The following is a 20,474-nucleotide window of genomic DNA, read 5'->3' as shown; positions in this document are numbered from 1 at the left end:
TTAATTTCCATTTAAAGGATGTATTCGCTTCGACAAAAGAATTGACCTATAGGAGAGAACAATTTCCCGGAAAAAGTGACATTTAAATATTAATCTTTATTTGTTGTTTTCTATCGTACATTTGTCTAAATTTTTCAAATTTGTATTTTATACCTAAAATTTATTATTTACAACTTTACATTAAGCCTCCAAAGTTGGCTGAAACACCATTTTGTCAGTTAAAGTGTTGATTTTTGCATGAATTTTGGCCTAGAAGTCCTTCAGGGCAGGCCTGCCCCTAAATAAAATTGTGATATTTTAATATTAGGTTATGATGTAAGGAATGATTTAAGATAGGATTTTTTTAGGGGCACCCCTGCCCTAGGGTCGAAATTTCCAAAAAAACCTACAAAAAAAAAATAAGGAAACTTGATTTTGAAAATCTGCTTCAAATTTATACCAAATCTTGTTATAGACGGACTAGCTCAGTTGATTTGTGAGTTGGTTTTACTCCATGAAGTGCTTCTTTTTAAAGTCGCGGGTTCGAATCCACCTGGCACCATACTTTTAAAGTTTTAAATTTTGCCTTTTCAAAGACAATTTAATTTTTTTTAATAGACTTATTTATTTTCCTTCAATTATCTATCATTTATGCATGCCCATTCTTGATACAAGAAAAACTAAAGAGATGTCAAATCGTAACAATCATATGTACAGTTGTCAGTCAGGCAGAACAAACCTCAGTTTAGCACACTTTCTCCGCGGACAAGAGTAACTCACTCTGTGTTATTTGATACAGGTATTCTTGACAGCATTGAGCTGCGTCGAATTTCAATTGTATATATTCCTTTGAATTTAATCACATTGATTTTGGCTACATATATCAGTAACTGTATTCCCTTGGATTTCATTTAAGCCTATATAATTTGCACACATTAATGGCATTTTTTTTTATTATATCCACGGATACATAGTCTAGACATAAAGAATAGAATTTCAGAGACAGTAGACATTACCATCATGCACAATGAGAAGTAAAGACAAATATCAATGTTACATTTGGAGATAACAAACTAAGAAAATCAATGAAAAGAATTCTTCTACCTCTACTCACTGAAATAAAGATTTAGGAAAAAAACAAATTGTTAAATGTATTTGGCCTAATGTCATTAATCGGAACGGATTCGACAAGCTTTTTGTAGAGAAAAAAACCAAGCCCGGTCCTATAGGTCAGATCGATCCCTATTTTTAATGAAGTGATCCTTTCTGGCAAAAATAGCTGAATTTCAACAATGTTGTTTGAAGTCATCATATTCAAAGTTTTACGATTGAAAGAATGTTGTATCAGCAAAAACAATTCAACATGAAGTAACTAACATTTATGACACTGTCATTTTTCATCGTTTGTTTAATTTTTCTGACGCATATTATATTGTATTGTACCTATTTCATGTTTGTATCTTCTCTACACTGTAGTGCAGTTTAAGAGAATAAACTATTGAATTGAATCGAGTCATTTGCTGACAGACAATTTCATACTAATTACTACTATAATTTTAAGGCAATTACATGTATAAATTATATTCATGTGTCCACCAAAGTTAATGGCATACCCTTGATTAGCAAAACGCCAAATTTTACACCTGCTTAAGAAAATGAATTTCTTCCATGTATTAAATCGTGAAAAAAAATTCTAGTAGTGAAAAAATATATTTGGGAAAATTTCAAGAACTCCTTTTATCACTTTTATATCGACATACCGCTAATTCTTATTTGATGGAGTTAGGAACATTCATTTTATTTTAAATCCCCAAGTTCCCTGTAAAGTCTTTCGCACCCTCAACACTCAAAATCCCTCTCCAAGTTCTATAAATGAACTTCATTGTGGGTTATTTTGTCTGCAGCTTTTAAGCTTTAATTTCCTATTCCCTGTCCATTTCCTGAAACTAAGAATGCATCATATTCAATACATAACTAACTCTAATGAGATTATGTCCTTTTCCCAGAATTGTATTGTTTAGAGGTTCTTTCCTGTTAAATTATAAAGCTGAACATCTGAAAATTTTTCATTTATAATTTGTTACCATTTACATAATTGTTTACATCAGTTTTACAAACATTCATAAAACCTCACAACAAGTGCATTCAAAAAATAGGAAATTTAAATGAACCCTTCATTTATTTTTATTTTTTTACAATGACTTTTGATAAGTGTGTTGCAGAACAATCAAGGAAATAAATTTATAATTTTATATTGACAATAGCCCAAGAAAATTTAAGTTTTTACAGTACATTGTTTTTTTGCACAAGACCCAAATTTCAGGAAAAAATCTTCTCAGAAATAATCTAGTGACATCAATTTAGAGACACTGAAAATTGATATTCTAAGTGCCAATGAAAAACAACAGGAAAATTACACTTGGAGAGCCTAAGTGAGCATCTAGAATGGACAGATTTTTTTTAAAAATCTAACTGATTTCAAGAAATTTTCCTAACTATGTAACATTACACTTTACTGCACAGTTACTATTAAAGTTCTTTTTATTGCTTGATCTTAACAATAACATTTCATCATATTAAAACAAAAAGACTGTAACCAAAGTAAACACAGAATATACTATAACAGCATGTACCCAATCAAGCATTATCTTTATAAAATTAGCACATCTTCAACAAAATGAAGCCGATAAAATGTCTAAAAAGAAGACTCCTCCATGTTACTATGGGTTTAAACCTAAATTGGTAAGCTGTACGAATCTGTTCTCTCACAGATTAGAGAAAACATTTCTCCTCTAAAAAACCATTACTTAAGTAATCATTTACATCATTTAAGTAAGATGTACAATATATTTTTTCCCTGGTCAGAGAGCATACTTCTCATCTTAAAACCATTACTTGTTCTTCTTCTTTTTCTTCTTCTTTGACACCTCCTCCTCCGACTCTTCTTCCTCAGCCTCCACCTTGGGCTTTTTCTTCTTCTTCTTCTTGGGTGGCTCCTCCTCTTGGGTGGTGTCCATCTCCTGGGTGGTATCCAGGCCCTCACCCTCAGACTTTCTCTTGTTCTTCTTCTTCTTTTTCTTGGGCTCCTCCTGTGAAATGTCCATTTCCTGTGTGGTATCCGCCTCCTGTGTCGTATCTAGGGTATCATCAGCTGAGGACTTCCTCTTCTCTTTCTTCTTTTTCTTCTTCTCTTTCTTTGCTACTTTAGCCTGAACAACTGCTGCCTGCAACATTAGTTTCAAGATTCAGTATTTTCTTCTTAAGTAGCAATGCTACTTAGAAAAATATCATTTAACAGAACTGCATTTGTACACCATGAATAAAACATGGAAATTATTATCTATCAGTGAATCTGTTTGTAAAATCTGAAGAACTACTTCAATACTCATCATGAAGACCTCTCTCCTTTACTGTTTTCAATAAAAACTACCAGGGCTCACCTCTTGCACTGCTTCATGCATTACGTCAATGTTTTTCTGAGGTGCCTCCCCCGTATCCAAAAACTTAAGGCGGTCCTCCACTTGCTGTTTTAGATGGTCCCCAAATACCTGAGTAGGGATCTCTACATTTAGAAATAGAAAGAAGAAATTAGTCATTAATCAAATGGCTGTAATCAGAGTAGAAATGTATACTGCTGAAAATTTCATACTGCAATATATCACAATATTCCCCCAAAATACTGTAGATCACTTAATTTTCGCGACACCTTATTTTCGCGAGATAGTCATTGACTTTTTATAAGCTAGACAAAATTTTCACGAATTGTGGTCATTGCTCTATAAAATCTTAAGGAATTCTATTATACGCGAGAATGAAATTTTCGCGAGCATACTGTCTCACGTAATTACGCGAAAATAAAGTCCTCGCGAATAAAAAGTGATTTACAGTATCATGCAAATATAACATTTTTACAGGAAATTTTTACAATGATTTCAATAAAAAATTTCATAATTTTCCCTAAAAATATGTTGGATAAACAAAACAAATTAAAACAATTCTACGCTACAACATGAGGTTTTCAGGTATGTTTCATATTTTTGGCCCAGCAGTTCTTGAGAAGAATTTTAAAGATGTCTTTAAGTTTTCAATAATTCTTAACTATCTCTTGAAAGAAGGAGTGGTTCCTCATTTGAGCAAATATGAATACCCTTAACCTAGAGATGCTTTGTGACAAGTTTGGTTGAAATTGGCCAAGTGATTCTCTAGAAGTCAAAAATGTGAAAAGTACACAAACAAGAGGCCCAGGGGCTACATCGCTCACCTGAGCAATTTGCTAGGAAAAAGCACATATCAGATCAGAACTGAAAGTTTACTGGGTGGGGGGGGGGGGGGGGGGGGGGGGGGGCTTGAAGGGCTTGAATTTTAACCTCCCGGGGGGGGGGGGGGGGGGGGGGGGGGGTCATGGTTTGAACAAACTAGAATCTACACTACCTAAGGATGATTCCATATAGATATCACTAAGCATGGATTTGAAGTACTTGAAAAGAGGGTTTTAAAAGGTTTCCCTATATATTCCTATGTAAAACTTTGATCGGCCATTTTGGCCCCACCCTACCCCCGGGGGTCATGATTTGGACAAACTTGAATCTACACTACCTGAGGTTAATTTCACATGAGTTTCATCTTTCCTGTCTCAATGGTTCTTGAGAAGAAGATTTTTAAGATTTTTCCTATATATTCCTATGGTAAACTTGGATTGGCCATTTTGGCCCCACCCTACCCCCGGCAGTTATGATTTGAACAAACTTGAATCTACACTACATGAGGATGATTCCACATGAGTTTCATCTTTCCTGGCCCAGTGGTTCTTGAGAAGAAGATTTTTAAAGATTTTTCCTATATATTCCTATGTAAAACTTTGATCGGCCATTTTGGCCCCACCCAACCCCCGGGGGTCATGAATTGAACAAACTTGAATCTACACTACCTGAGGATGATTCCACATGACTTTCATCTTTTCTGGCCCAGTGGTTCTTGAGAAGAAGATTTTTAAAGATTTTTCCTATGTATTCCTATGTAAAACTTTGATCGGCCATTTTGGCCCCACCCTACCCCCGGGGTCATGATTTGGACAAACTTGAATCTACACTACATGAGGATGATTCCACATGATTTCATCTTTTCTGGCCCAGTGGTTCTTGAGAAGATTTTTCCTATATATTCCTACATAAAACTTTGAACGGCCATTTTGGCCCCACCCTACCCCCAGGGGTCATGATTTGAACAAATTTGAATCTACACTACATGAGGATGATTCCACATGAGTTTCATCTTTCCTGGCCCAGTGGTTCTTGAGAAGAAGATTTTTGAAAAATGCCATTAATTTTTCTCTAATTCATAATTATCTCCCCTTGGAATAGGGCGTGGCCCTTCATTTGAACAAACTTGAATCCCCTTTACCCAAGGATACGTCTTTGTAGCAAGTTTGGTTGAAATTGGCCCAGTGGTTCTTGAGAAGAAGATGAAAATGTGAAAAGTTTACAACGACGATGACGACGACAACGACGACGACAACGGACAAATTTTGATCAGAAAAGCTCACTTGAGCTTTTGGCTCAGGTGAGCTAAAAAGATGGATGCAGGGCACCCTTTGATCAGAAAAACTCATTTAAGTCTTTGGCTAATGTGATCTAAAACTACAACTTACACAAACTTTTATCAGAATAGCTCACTTGATATCCCGTTCAAGTAAGCTCAAAATTGCTGAATAAAGGTAAGTAAAACTTGTATAATTTAACTTTCATCTGATATTTCCTCACCTGAGAAACAATCAATGCGTGAGGCAATGGAACACTTGTTGGCTAGGTATCTGGAAATCCTCCCTTTGTTTTTGGCTGCAGCTCGACCAATGAATGTGGAGTGGAAGATAAGCCCATACTTGGGAGTATTTCCCTTGGTTTTAATGGCCCTTTGAAAGCAATCAGTCAACTATTTAGATAGTTTTACATTTATTGCATGTGTACTAGGTATGTTTGTGATTAAATTTGGTTTTGAGAAAACTCAAAATCAATCTAAATGATAAGCTTAATCTATAGATATAAAATGAATGTCAGTCAAATGCAGCATCGAAAGAGTGCACGATAGTATGTACCCAGCATATTGATAATTCCCTACAATTTTATTTCAGAGGGTTAAAAATCATTATAATGTCTAACCTTTATTGGAAAACCACACAAGCATAATTACAGATTCAACTCTACTAAATAAAGTATCGTAGATGCAAAATAAAATTCAAAAAAGAAATTGATTGTATATTGTTTAATGCTGAGTCAGCAATATTTCAACCATATTTTGGCAGGAAATTCAAAGAGGAAATACAGTCCTAAAGAAACTTTTTAATCTGAATAATTAGTAGTGAACAGAGTGCTTATATTAAAGGTACATACATTGGGGAGAACGCAAGAATAATATTAGACATATTTGAATATTGTACAAATAATGATATTGATGGTATTTTGCTCTTTCTTGATTTTGAAAAAGCTTTTGATTCTGTTGAATATAACTTCATGTACAAAACTTTAGAAAAATTTAATTTTGGAGAAAACTTTATCAAGATGATAAAGACATTATACTTCAAACCAACTTTTAAAGTTAAAAATAATGGCTGGATGTCAAAATCATGTGAAATGCAAAGAGGGATTAGACAAGGCTGTCCTGTATCAGCGCTTTTATTTATTTTTGTGCTAGAAATACTAGCAGTTCAGCTTAAAAATAATGAAGAAATAATAGGTTTATCGCCAGGTGATAATGGAAATTTAAAAATCGTTCAACATGCAGATGATTGCACTAATCTATTGAAAGACACTAATTCAATGAAAAAAGCTTTAGAAACAATACGTGAATTTAGCAAAGTCGCAGGCCCGAAATTGAATTTGGACAAAACAGAATGTTTATTAACAGGAAAATTTATTGAAAGGTATTTAAATGAAAATCATATTTTTGGTGTAAAAATTGCTAAAAGCCATGTAAAATCATTAGGTATATATCTCGGCCATGATAAGGATTTTTGTTATGATATGAACTGGACAAATAAATTGGAGAAACTTGAAAGAATACTGAGTGTTTGGAGAAGGCGAAACTTAACAATCTTCGGAAAATGTACCATAATTAATACACTAGCATTATCTAAATTGGTATATAATGCTTTTATTTTATCAAATCCAAAAAAAGAATTCTTTAAAAAAGTATCAAAACTTGTATATAATTTTATATGGAAGAAAAAAGATAGGATAAAAAGAAATACGCTAATCGGTAGAGTTGACCAAGGTGGAATAGGTATTGTTGATATAGAGAGTAAATTTACTGCAGCAAAAGCCTCTTGGATAAAACGATTATTAGATAAAGAAAATATAATATGTAAGATGTTGAACAATATTCTTAATCTTAAAAACCTATCAGTTAATGATATTGTTAAAACAAGTGTATGTAACTTTGAAAATAATGATTTTTTTAAGATGATAAGAATACCACTTTTTTATGGTGAGGTCCTTTCTGCTTTCAATAAATGTAAAAAAGTTAAACAAATTTGTACTTTAAAGAGAGACCAATTTTTATCAGAATTCATTTGGAACAATAATTTATTTCAGTATGATTCTAAACCTCTTTGTTTTGAAAACTGGATAAAAAGTAATATTCTATATATCAAAGATCTTTTTGATAATGATGGAAACTTTCTAGTATTGAACACTTTTACAATATACTGGAAAAGAAAAACAATATATTTTGTGAATATATCATGATAAAAAAAGTACTCAGGGAATACAAAAACAATTTTGATTGTACATATGCCAAATTTGTTAATATTAAAAACCAAGTGTCATTTTTATTTAGAGATAATAGCGTAAGAACTCTAGAAAATCTTAAATGTGATTTTTATTATTCAATTCTGGTAAACATTAAATTTCAAAGATCAGTTTATGAAAATATGTGGCAAAAGACTTTCGATCTTAGTTACAAATATATCTGGAAAAATGTATATCTAGCTAAAATTAAGTATATGTATGAAAAAAATGTTGCTGAATTCAATTATAAATTGCTGAATTGCATATTGAATAACAATCTAAATGTAAGTAAATGGAACAAAGATGTAGAACCTTATTGTGAATATTGTATGGTTGTTGACGACAATGAACATCTCTTGTACAAATGTAAACTCTGTGAAAATATATGGAAAAAAATTAGTTTATTTTTGGGTTTTGAAGTCACATGGAAAATACTTGTACTAGGTTTTTATAACGAAATCAATTCAAAAACAACGAGATTGAATAATTTATTGTCATTTATATGTTTTAACATTTATAAATATAAAATGAAATGTAGATTTGAAAAAGAAAATATGTATACAGAAATTTTTCGAAATAAGATAAAAAATTGTCTTTGTCTACAAAACGTAATTCTAAGGAAGGCTCATGTAATTAATGATAATTTATATCTAGAAATAGGCAATTACTTGTGATTTTGATGTTCAAATAGATATGAAATGAATGTATTATGCTTTTTGTGTACAATGAATTATTTATGTACCATGTTTTAATAAAAGAGAGAAAAAAAAAAAAAAAAAAAAAAAAAAACTTTTTAATCTGTTCATTTTATATCTTTTGAGATTAAATCTTGTCCTTGTGCTAACAGTACCTAAACAGTGCCTTTTCAGCTCCCAAAATCTGCACTGTAGATGCTGGATATTTGGCCAGATTTGTTAAACTGCCTGCATGTGCAATCAGGCGAGCCCCAACCTGCAGTAAAGAAGACATAAATTATACTATAGTGATATTCCAATACCAAAACAGAACAAGCTTTATCAATTTTAATATTTCTTTACAAAGATGATCATTTCATAAATTTTGTTTATTAAAATACCCAAAGTCACTCTCATTTAAATTAGATAATTTTTAAGTGTTGACAATTCAAGAAAGCATTTTGCTACTGTACATTGTGTATAAACAAAAATAGTAGGCTTCTACAAAATGTCTATTGACTTCTTCTGGTTTATTTCTGACCTGATCACCAATGAGAGTTCCCAAATTAGGAGCCACGGCTTTCATTTTGCTCCTGAGATAGTCAGCCAGTCCTTTCCTGTACTCTGTTAATGAAATCACTTTAGCAGTGAAGGCCTCAATGTTCATCAGATCAATTGGGGAGATATCCATTCCTGTGAATTGAAAATCATGACGGCTAATTTTAGCTACACAGTAAAACCATGGCAAAATGGTGTGTGATGAAAAATGTTTCTTGAAAAAAATTTACTTTGCACCAGCAATTTCTAATAATACACATGTACTATAAACCAACTTTTATTTGCCTGTGAGAAATATCCTTGAGTTTTCGCAACGTTCTTAAACTTGCAAACACATGTATTATTTATTTTGCATTATATTTGTAGAGAATACTAATAGGTCATATAAATCAATATTTGCAGATTGATTTCAAAGTCACAAATTGTAAATAATGGGAAACATCAAGAATACAAGTACTTAGTTCACTAAAAGATTTTAAAATTAATTCAAAGAAAAAAATCCCTGCTGACCCATGGATGATCGGCTGGCGTCCAGTATGGCCTGAGCCTTGCCGCTGTCCATCACGAGTTCCTCCAGCTGTTCCAGGGACTCATCAGTAAACTCCTTCCTGTTCCCAATCAACCTGACCACCTTGGCATACAAGTAATTGTCCGAGATGATTTTTACCAGTTCTGGGAAATGATACGAGTACCACTCTCTGAAACAGAATCAAACATTATTAAATCCTTTTTTCTCGAAATGCATACATTACTGTTTCTTAGAACATCTCTTATAAGTGTACTAAATGATAGGATCACACAGTAGACCTCAAAAGTATATGACTTTGAATTAAATATGTACTAAGTTAGCTAATTTTCAACCCCTCTACATCTCCCTTCAAAAAAATATTAATCTCAAGGTTTCTTTCCTGTTTATTTTTCCTGCCAAAATTTAAATTTTACCATTAGTTATCAAACCCAAACAAAAAAATTTAATTTTGACAAAAATACTTGCACAAATACGCAAAACCGAATAAACCTTACTCTCTTTGAATGGAGAAAAGCACTATTGACTTACCTCATCCTCATAGAAAATGTGTTGATATTCTTGTCCAGCTGGTCCATTAAGCTGATGCTCTGGATGATCATGTTATCCGCCCTATTGACATTGAACTTGACCTTTGCCCTGGAGTAGCTGTGACCCAGACCGAGTTGAGCTTTGGCTGAAGACACCTCTGTTAGGCCCTTTACCATGTTTGGGAAGTGAAGTCGTATTCCTGTTACAAAACAAGACAACATTTTCAGTTCCAATAAAATATACACTTCTAAAATTAATAAGGTTTTTGTTTAAACAGTCAGAAACAAATTCTTTTAACCCATAAACCAAACAAGTTTAACCCTTAACATGTATATCAGCTCTTAATTTTTTTAATCTCAACTTTTGTCTTTGTGTTTACAAAACACAATACCTCTGATCACTTCTGGAACCACCCCAATATGAGTGCACTTAATCCCAAGCTCTTCTGTGATGGCAGCTCCTATTTTAGCATCTGCAACCCCCAAAACCACTTTGTCTTTCTTTCCTCCCTTGGGAACATTGGACTCCAGGAAAACATGTAGATCCTCATGAAGAACCCCTTTAACATGATATAATTGTACATATACAGTAATCTTTGATACCGTCAAAGTGACTAGAGATTTTCAAATTCCATTAACAGGTTGCACATTGAGACCAATTGCCAAAATTCCACTGGGATATAATAACCTACTAACCTAATGAAAAATAAATAATTATGGTTTATTATATAAATATTGCATGTGGTTCAAGGGTAAATTGAAAGTTTTCACCCAAAGAATCAAAGTCAACCAAGGGGCTACCCCTCTGTTGACAATTTAATTTAATGGTTTTCTTGAAGTGAAATTTTTTAAGGTTATACCCTCAACTTTATGCAATATTAACTGTAATACACTTAATATTCTGTACAACTAAATACTATTATAAGAGTGGACTGAGGTGCATGGATTCTTCACAGTCAAATTATGTCAATACTCTTATGGATCTAAAAGTGTTTCTCCGCAAATCAGATTCGACAAATTCACATGAAAGAATAAATAAATGTTCAAAATATTAAGCAAAATTACCCAGAATGTACAAGCAAGCATTTTTTAATGACCTGTTTAGTGTTTACCTTCCGAGATACTGTTCATGTTATCGAGTGCATTGGTTCCACTCTTAAATGGTGCAAAGGCAACCAGCTTGACGATGGACTGGAATTTGCTGACATCAACTGTACTCTTCTCCACCACCGGAATAAATGTAGCCACCTCTTCAAACTCCTTAACTCGGAATAGGCCATACCCGGAGGCATGCTCATACAAAACAAATAATGACTGTGGCTACAAATAAAAAAATCAAAGTACTGTGAGTACTGAAAGACGGTGGCATGAATGATTTTGTTAATTTTTCTGGCTAGCAATTACTGCGACACGGGATCTTAATCTGAATTAAAGGCCAATATCCATGTCACGCAGTGGGAGTCGAATCCGCTACGTAAGGATGGACTTCTTCAAGTCCGTTAGATAGAATGATCTATCGTTAAAATGATAAATGTCCTACGGACCCGGTTTAACGGCTTGTCCCGAGAACTACATGTACAAGTTCGTGAGTCCAAAGCAAACCCGCTACCGTAACGTCAGATGACGACTTGCAGTAAATAAGATAAAACATTTTAAGTTTTTGTAAAATGAATTGGGAATTATTTTAAATTTTATTCCGATTTTTCACAAAATATCTACCTGTATTCTAATATATAAATTTATATTTTTGTACTAAAAAGTAAATTGTGATGAATTCTCACTGTAATCTAGAATGTTTACGCACTATCTTAAGTATTTTTGTCATAAAAAAAACAGCAAACTTCAAATAGGTATATGCATTTATAAATAAACAATTGCAAATTATAAGATTTCATTTAATGTGTTACGGATGATAATGTCAAAGTGTCTAAAGCAGCGTCAAGTTTCCTCTTTGATAAAAACATGTTAGATAATTCCAACTTAAATCAAGGAATATCATTGATGCACATATTTGAGTTTCCCTGAATTCTTCAAAAAAAAACAGTCAGAATCAAATATCGCACACAAAAGGGGCCTTGTGAAGATTTATTAGTACTAAAGTTATGGATAAATATTTTTGCTATCATTCAACTAAATAATCTTATACATATTTTGGCTATCAACATTGTCAGCGCCTTTCGCTATTTCTGTAGCTGTTTGTTCTACCCTTGGATTTGATTAAAACAATTATCTTAGAAAACTCCCATTTCTCTATTACACTAAAGAGGAAAAAACTGAACTGCTTTCCAGACCAAAATCTATTGAAGACTTTTATTTAGAAACAATACTCGTATTATTTTCATAACCGGGGTTTTTATCGTGTGTAACATTAAAGCATGTTGATAAAGTATCATTTTTTGTCTAAAGTGTATAAAAAGAATTCAGATACATTAAAATATGATAAAATACTTGTTAAAAATTTAATATGGCAGTGCCCACTATTTTACGAGAAAAAACGCTTTGTACACGACAACCCTCGTATACTGCTCGAAAAAAGAGAAAAAAACAGAATAACAAAATATTTTTCTGTCTCTATTTTCCGTCGTCTCAAGTCACGATCAGAGTCTGTATATATACGTATGGAGCTTTCCCCAGAATTGAATATCTTATAAGTTTTCGCCGTGGTTTGCGATTATGTTATTTCTCATACGTAATATTCTAATATGCAACGTCCCTGCGAGTCCAAGTGCATATTTACTGCTTGATGAACACACTAGAAGACTGACCGATATTCAGTCCAAAGCCACATTCCTTTTTATATGATTCAGCTAAAATCACATAAAAATCCTAATACTAGTATTAATTCATGCACACGTATTTGAGTTCCTTTTTCGTATATTTTCGGTTAAATTTATTAGAGGCACACTAGAGTATCTAATAAATAGGAATGAAATATATGGGTAAATTGTGTCTGTTATAGCCTTTGTAATTATAAATTTGACAAATTACACGTTAAGTCGTTTTTGTGTCCGAGATAATCAAACAAAGTCTTATTTTCAAAAACTAAAATGATGATAAACATAGCAAATTTTATGGCATCATTTACCTCCAACAACCGTCACTACGAACTGATTAAGATGTAGTGATTTTTTTTTCTTCTTTCCTAGAATACATATCTTCGTTTTAGTAATATAGCATTGAAAACAGATACAAGAAACAATCAAAAGTCTTTGTTAAATTACATTAAACTATCCAATTTTTATTTTTTAAAAAATCCACAAAGCAGTATTTCAGTAAAAAAAACAGCCGTGTGTTGTTTAGCAATTATTTATTACTAGCATTTGATTTCAGAGTTATATTTTTCAACAAATATTCGGTAATTTTAGAAAATGATTTTTCGAACATGTAAGAAAAAACGAGAAATTCGTGTACGAGTTGACATGTGTAGTTTGCACACGAATATACGAGTCGGTTGGTGTACGAGTTAGTTTAGTTCAGTGTAATGAATATTCATGAGGCGAGAAATACTGATAACGGCAATGATCAGGAGTTAGGCTTTGTATCCATCAACGAAATGTCTTTAAAATAACTTCAATGTATTTGTTACCTATGTACATTTTAGTTCAAACATTGAAATCAGTCTACTTTCATTATTTTGACTTTGCAAAAATCGCCGCTAGGGTCCCTGTGTGTTTACACAGACCAGCAGCTATAGCCTGTGGCTATAAATAGCCACCGTCTAAAAATCAATTCATTACTTTTGAAACCCATGCTTAAGGCTTTAAAAATGATAATAGTTTGGGCATTTAGCAACTGTTGCAACATAAAATGGAACTGTCGACGAGAATACATGATAATTCACTATTTGTGTGTTACATATGTAACTGAATGTTTTTTTGCATGCTTAATTTTGTTGACTATTGTTATTTCAGTGGTATTTTAGCTGTGATAGAAGGTTAATGAGCTCTAGAGCTCATGTTAATTCTGATACAATGTACAAATACCAACTTGAAATCTTTTTTTATTATTTCATAGTAAAAGTAGTACAAATTTAACCCCCCCTTTCCTTTTTTCTTTCATGCCATAGGAAAAACAAAAATAATTATGACAGAGCGGTAATGTGATGTGATTTATGAATATAACTTTACATAAATAAATCTTTAGATTAGTAATTTTTCAAAAAGTTTAGCTTAGTTTATAAAGAAAAGCTGTAATTTTTCATTCCCACGTGTTTACTCACCATTTTCACAACATTTTATGACTAATTGTCAAAATGCACCTGATTGGATAAAATTCTGAACTTCCGCCCTATTATCCAATTGAAATTCATCTTATGGACAAGTTCGGTTAAACCTTCAAAATGGCTGCCACTGTGAGTGTTGAATGTTTCGATACAGTTTTACATAAATTTACCTGCTATATTGTGTGTTTTCATTGGGAATTTCAGCCGTAAACAGATTAGATTTGATTACTCTTATATATCAAACGAATGCACAAACAAATGATTTTTGCAATAAGCACAGAAACTGATTCTAATCTGACCACAGGGGCATCTTATCCACTCTGTTCTCTACTTCACATATAAAAATACACGTGTATTTTTATACGTGAAGTAGAGAACAGAGGGATCAGATGCCCCTGTGATCTGACTAAACATTTCACTGAAATGTTTAGCCAGATTAGTAAACGTTTTGCCTTTTTAAAAATTCATTCTTATGATGTTGATAATGAACTTGTAATAAATAAACAGTTATAACGTATTTCAGTTCTAACGCTTGTAATGAAAAAATAATTGTGTCAAACTACAATGAAAGTAGATCTAAACGATTTTCATGTTTAAAAATTTATATCATTAATCTTCATTTTGGCGTCCAAACCAAAATTTTAGTCCCTACGATTCTCGCTGAGAAAATGTAAATATGATATGTAAAGAATTGCAAACGCCTAAAGTTAAGACTGTTAGAATTAATTATATTATTCAGATCTTGACTGGAAATTAACCCTTTCAAAATAATTAAAGTGCTTCTTTTTTTGCAAGGCAAATTCATAACAATTTTTTCATTGATAGATAGTTTAATGACATATATTAAATGATAAATTTACATTACATTTCACTTAAATATACCAGTTTGCCCTGCAAAAGAGTAGTGCCACAGTTATTGTGAACCAGTCTATTAATTTGTTTTTATTTAAAAATAAATCAGGAAGTTGATGAGCTGTCTAGTGAAACAGAAAAGATAAATCTGTCATCTGACCATACCGAAAGTGTATCTAAACCAGAGACGACACCTGAACCAACATCCTTATTGGAACAGGTATTTATATCCAGGATGAGGCACAGGTTTATATATCTTTTTATCAGAAGTTTATTATGTCATAAGGTACCCTCAATGTATGTCTAAGCACATCACGTTATCAAGATTACAGTAATTTTTGAGAATTTTTAAACTTTCTTTTTTGAAATGAATGCTCACACTGTTCCAGCCACAGGTCTTTAGATTGCTCTAAACCAGCTGACACATTGGAGGTATATTTGTACACCCATGTTTTGTCAGTTGGATTAAAGGGATCTAAAGGTATGTTCTAGCTACGAATATTATCTTGCAGCTTAAGCTACTTCCAGAAGCCCCAAGTCTGAGTAAGGAGCCCATTATCCTACAGCTGAGGGAGCTGAACCCCTACATCACCTGTGCTCTCTGTGGAGGTTACCTGTATGAAGCTTCCACCATTACAGAGTGCATGCACACCTGTAAATATACAATATAATACTCTTTATCTTTACCCACAAGTACAACCAACAGTTCAAAATTACTGTAGTTAAATGCTGACAGTATATTTTAAAACTTGTTCACATTTCATTGTTGTCAGATATTAATACTGTATACAGGGTTATTTTTGCCCCGCCTTATTTTTACCCTTTTACATTTGCAAACAATTTTGCCCCGATTTGAATTTGCCCAGTCACAGTTTTGCTTGAAATTATACTGTATTCTTTGAATTCGCCCCTTTTTAGCTCACCTGAGCCGAAGGCTCAAGTGAGCTTTTCTGATCACATTTTGTCCGGCGTCCGTCTGTCTGTCTGTCTGTCCGTCTGTCTGTCTGTAAACTTTTCACATTTTCAACTTCTTCTGAAGAACCGCTGGGCCAATTTCAACCAAACTTGCCACAAAGCATCCTTGGGTGAAGGGGATTCAAGTTTGTTCAAATGAAGGGTCACGCCCTCATTCAAGGGGAGATAATTGAGAATTAGTGAAGATTTGGTGGTATGTTTTAAAAATCTTCTTCTCAAGAACCACTGTGCCAGGAAAGATGAAACTTATGGGGAAACATCCTCAGGTAGTGTAGATTCAAGTTTGTTCAAATCATGACCCCCGGGGGTAGGGCGGGGCCACAATGGCCGACCAAAGTTTTACATAGAAATATATAGGAAAATTCTTTAAAAATCTTCTTCTCAAGAACAGCAAAGCCATAATTGCTCATATTTATATGGAAGCATCCCCAGGTAGTGTAGATTCAAGTTTGTTCAAATCATGACCCCCGGGGGTAGGGCGGGGCCACAATGGCCAACCAAAGTTTTATATAGAAATATATAGGAAAATTCTTTAAAAATCTTCTTCTCAAGAACAGCAAAGCCATGATTGCTCATATTTATATGGAAGCATCCCCAGGTAGTGCAGATTCAAGTTTGTTCCTATCATGACCCCCGGGGGTAGGGCGGGGCCACAATGGCCGACCAAAGTTTTATATAGAAATATATAGGAAAATTCTTTAAAAATCTTCTTCTCAAGAACAGCAAAGACATAATTGCTCATATTTATATGGAAGCATCCCAAACTAGCGTAGATTCAAGTTTGTTCCAATGATGACCCCCGGGGGTAAGGGGGGCCACAATGGCCAACCAAAGTTTTATATAGAAATATATAGGAAAATTCTTTAAAAATCTTCTTCTTAAGAACAGCAAAGCCATAATTGCTAATATTTATATGGAAGCATCCCCAGGTAGTGTAGATTCAAATGTGTTCAAATCATGACCCCCGGGGATAGGGCGGGGCCACAATGACCGACCAAAGTTTTATATAGAAATATATAGGAAAATTCTTTAAAAATCTTCTTCTTAAGAACAGCAAAGCCATAATTGCTCATATTTATATGGAAGCATCCCCAGGTGTGTAGATTCAAATTTGTTCAAATCATGACCCCTGGGGGTAGGGCGGGGCTGCAATGGCCGACCAAATTTTTATATAGAAAAATATAGGAAAATTCTTTAAAAAACTTCTTCTCAAGAACAGCAAAGCCATAATTGCTAATATTTATGTGGAAGCATCCCCAGGTAGTGTAGATTCAAGTTTGTTCCAATCTTGACCCCGGGGGGTAGGGCGGGGCCACAATGGCCGACCAAAGTTTTATATAGAAATATATAGGAAAACTTTTTAAAAAACTTTTTCTCAAGAACAGCAAAGCCATAATTGCTCATATTTATATGGATGCATCCTCAGGTAGTGTAGATTCAGGTTTGTTCAAATCATGACCCCCGGGGGTAGGGCGGGGCCAAACTTTTGGTTTTACACTTTTCTATAGTATTGTAAGTTTACAATTTCTACTTTTTCCTAGCCACATTGCTCGGGTGAGCGATGTGGCCCATGGGCCTCTTGTTAATTTTGCCCAGCCGAGGTTAGGGCGATTGGGAGGAAAATAAAACGGGGCGAAAATTTCCCTGTATACAGTATGAAGCAATGTTTTATGCTTCTTTATGGGAATATTTTCTGAATTTTTGTTTAATTTTTAGTTTGCAAGACCTGCATTGTCCGCTACACAGAGAGACACTTAACATGTCCAACTTGTGATGCTCCTATTCACCCCACTGACCCTTTTGTACACATCAGGTAAATCAAAGACAAAAAGTGTATTACAAATTTACCCAATGTTGTTTGAAAACATGGATTGTAGAAAACAGATCCATTTATCATCTTAAATGCATTTGATTTTCGTTTAATTTCTGCTATACTTCAGACATGACAGTACTTTACAAGACATAGTTTACAGACTTTTACCTAAAGTAGCTGAAGGTGAGATCAAGTTTAACATGTTTAAGTTGAAATTTAAAATAAAATAATAATCGTAATGACACTAGTTTCTCATAATTTTTTGTGCTATATATATGTTTATTATTATACCCCATGTAACAAGTTGCATGAGGTATAATGTTTATGACCTGTCCATCCAGCCGGTTAGTCCATCAGTCCGGTTTTTTCTTAGTCAGCGCAACTCCTCTTAAACCGCTGCACAGAATTTGCTCAAACTTTGCAGATATTTAGTACACAGTGTGTATATGTGCATCTTACCAGGAAATTTCAATTCCAGACCTTTATTTTTCTGTGAATTCGGCACTTTTCAACTTAGATTTTTAGCCATACCTTGAATATAGAGATGAACAGTTTGTCAGCGCAACTTCTCATAAACCGCTGCACAGAATTTGGTCAAACTTTGCAGATTTTTAGGACACAATGTGAAGATGTGCATATTGCCAGAAAATTGGGATTTCTTTATTTTTTTCGGCAATTTCAGCACAACTAGTTTTAGGGGAGCGTGGGATATGTGATCTTGTTCACTTTTTCTTTCATTAACATTGATATGAGAGAATTAAATTTACCTGAGAAATACACATTCTACTTGTGTGAAAAAAAATGTTTGGTTCCATTTAAAATTATTAATTACAAACATTGTATCAATATTGAAGATAACTTATTTGAGTATTTTAATTTTTCAGTGGAGCAAAAAAGAGAGATAGAATTTTATGAAAAACATGAACAGGAGACTGGAGGTAAAACAAATACAAAATAGGAAACAAATACAAAGCAAAATAAATATTTGTGACAATTAATATTTGTGAGTGAAAGTGGGTCGCGAAGCTCGCAGATATTTCTCGCACACTAATAAAAGTTGGTTTACAGTAAAACATAAATGTACTTTTATTTTATTACAATAATATTCATCTCAACACTTCAAACTCTTTTCTGATCAAAATTTTTAATTCAGTACATGTATTTAAATTATTGTAGAGGTGATCCTTCCCAAACTTCAGTTGCCTCCCTCTCCTCCAAGAACCCCACCCCCCAGGACAGACCAGCCCCCTCTCCCTAGTGAGTACATACGGAAAAAGAAGAAGGACCCACAGCTTGGAAACTTCAAGCCCTTATTTGTCTCTTTAGTTCTAACTCAGATCAGGTGAGCATAATTGTTAGTAAAGATAAAAGTTAGGTCAAATTAGTATTATGGTTTATAAACGTAAAACTTCGGTTAGTGCAAAGCATTAGTATACAAAATAAGACAGCTTCATTCTGTAATGTCATAAAACCTAATTAAAATGTTAAAGGAGTAATATTGTTAATATTTAAGTGATTTTACAAATATACATATTACAATGTTTTTGTTTGTATATTTACTAGCATTTATTAAAGTAAATCCCTATTTTCTAATTTCTATAATCTTTCTATAATCTTCTGCATTTAGTTTCTTCTTTTTTCAGTTAGAAATGAAACTCAGACACAGAATTTTTTTGCATCATTTATGAATGTAATTTTTTCGTTTCAGTGAGAATGATGATTCAGATGATGAGGTATACCTTTTGTTTTGTTTTTTTAAAATAAATGTACCGGTATTTTACTTCTTGATTTTTATAATTTTGAAAAATCTAGTCCAAATAAACTTAAAGTATATTGTTTTAAAAAAGAAATAATTGCAATATTTTCTTGAAACAGCATAACAGCATAAACTTTCAACATACTGTAATCTGTATCATACTTGCCTGTAATTTGGTTCGCCTATAAGTCGCCTTACCTATAAGTCAGTCTGCCAGTTAGTCAGTTGTATTTTTTAAGCCTACATTATAGGGATTGACCCTATAAAATACCATCCTTTTATAACTCACTTATAAGTCAGACAAAGAGTTTTGAACCAAAGATTAACTCCCAAAATTCAATTTATAGAGGTGTTTATATGGTCCAAGTGCGTTTATTTGTTTCAGTTTGACCTTGAGAAGCAATTTGTACGGGTCACCAAAAGGGCCACAGTAGGGAATGTCATAAGCTTCATACAAAAGAAACTACATCTTGGCAATGTTTATGATGTAAGTTAACCATTTTATTATTTTTTTTTGTAATCAGAATGTACAGGTTTTCAAATAACTGACAAAAAATATTTCTTAAATACAATGGTAATTTGTATAGGTTGACATTTTTCATCCTGAGGAAATTGGTTGTTTAGAGTCCCTAGATACAGAAACCACCCTGGAGAGTATCAGAGACACTTATTATGAGGGACAGGTGAGACATCACAGAGGGATTTTAAAAAATATGCTGAAAGTTGATTTCCATGTTTTTTTTCTATATTGCAAAAAATAATCTGCTCACTAACAGGTACTGCTTTCTGTGTTTTAGGACTGTTTGAT

General features: G+C 33.2%; 2 protein-coding genes across 2 annotated transcripts; one reads left to right on the top strand and one right to left on the bottom strand.

Annotated features, from left to right (window-relative positions):
- Positions 1 to 2,444: 2,444 nt before the first annotated feature.
- LOC134274061 (nucleolar protein 56-like) lies at positions 2,445 to 14,289 on the bottom strand. Its single transcript, XM_062756299.1, has 10 exons — positions 14,268 to 14,289; positions 11,161 to 11,368; positions 10,441 to 10,608; positions 10,050 to 10,248; positions 9,503 to 9,690; positions 8,976 to 9,127; positions 8,611 to 8,711; positions 5,739 to 5,887; positions 3,420 to 3,541; positions 2,445 to 3,203 (listed from the first exon to the last, which is right to left on the bottom strand). Exons 1-10 carry the CDS (start codon positions 14,268 to 14,270, stop codon positions 2,871 to 2,873), a joined length of 1,623 nt encoding a protein of 540 aa, XP_062612283.1. The 5' UTR covers positions 14,271 to 14,289; the 3' UTR covers positions 2,445 to 2,870.
- Positions 14,290 to 14,347: 58 nt separating this feature from the next.
- LOC134274063 (polycomb group RING finger protein 3-like) lies at positions 14,348 to 20,349 on the top strand (the record flags this gene model as incomplete). The annotated part of the gene is made up of 10 exons (XM_062756301.1): positions 14,348 to 14,399; positions 15,232 to 15,342; positions 15,635 to 15,776; positions 17,814 to 17,910; positions 18,038 to 18,093; positions 18,795 to 18,848; positions 19,087 to 19,252; positions 19,619 to 19,643; positions 20,052 to 20,153; positions 20,254 to 20,349. Coding segments are annotated over exons 1-10 (861 nt in total), but the record flags the coding sequence as incomplete, so codon positions are not given.
- Between the last annotated feature and the right edge of the window lie 125 nt (positions 20,350 to 20,474).

This window comes from Saccostrea cucullata, unplaced genomic scaffold, assembly GCF_032062105.1.
Source record: "Saccostrea cucullata isolate Sc308-1 unplaced genomic scaffold, CSIRO_AGI_Scuc_v1 ctg7793, whole genome shotgun sequence".
Lineage (NCBI taxonomy): Eukaryota > Metazoa > Mollusca > Bivalvia > Ostreida > Ostreidae > Saccostrea > Saccostrea cuccullata.
The sequence above is the reverse complement of the archived record's forward strand: the minus strand, read 5'-3'. Positions and strand labels throughout refer to the sequence as shown.

What these genes read in the sequence shown, in the direction of transcription:
- LOC134274061 (XM_062756299.1), bottom strand. An exon ending in GAACTCTCATTGGTGATCAG is followed by an intron (nt 8,712 to 8,975) that starts GTCAGAAATAAA and finishes TCTTTACTGCAG; the next exon opens with GTTGGGGCTCGCCTGATTGC. An exon ending in ACGCATTGATTGTTTCTCAG is followed by an intron (nt 3,542 to 5,738) that starts GTGAGGAAATAT and finishes TTCTAAATGTAG; the next exon opens with AGATCCCTACTCAGGTATTT.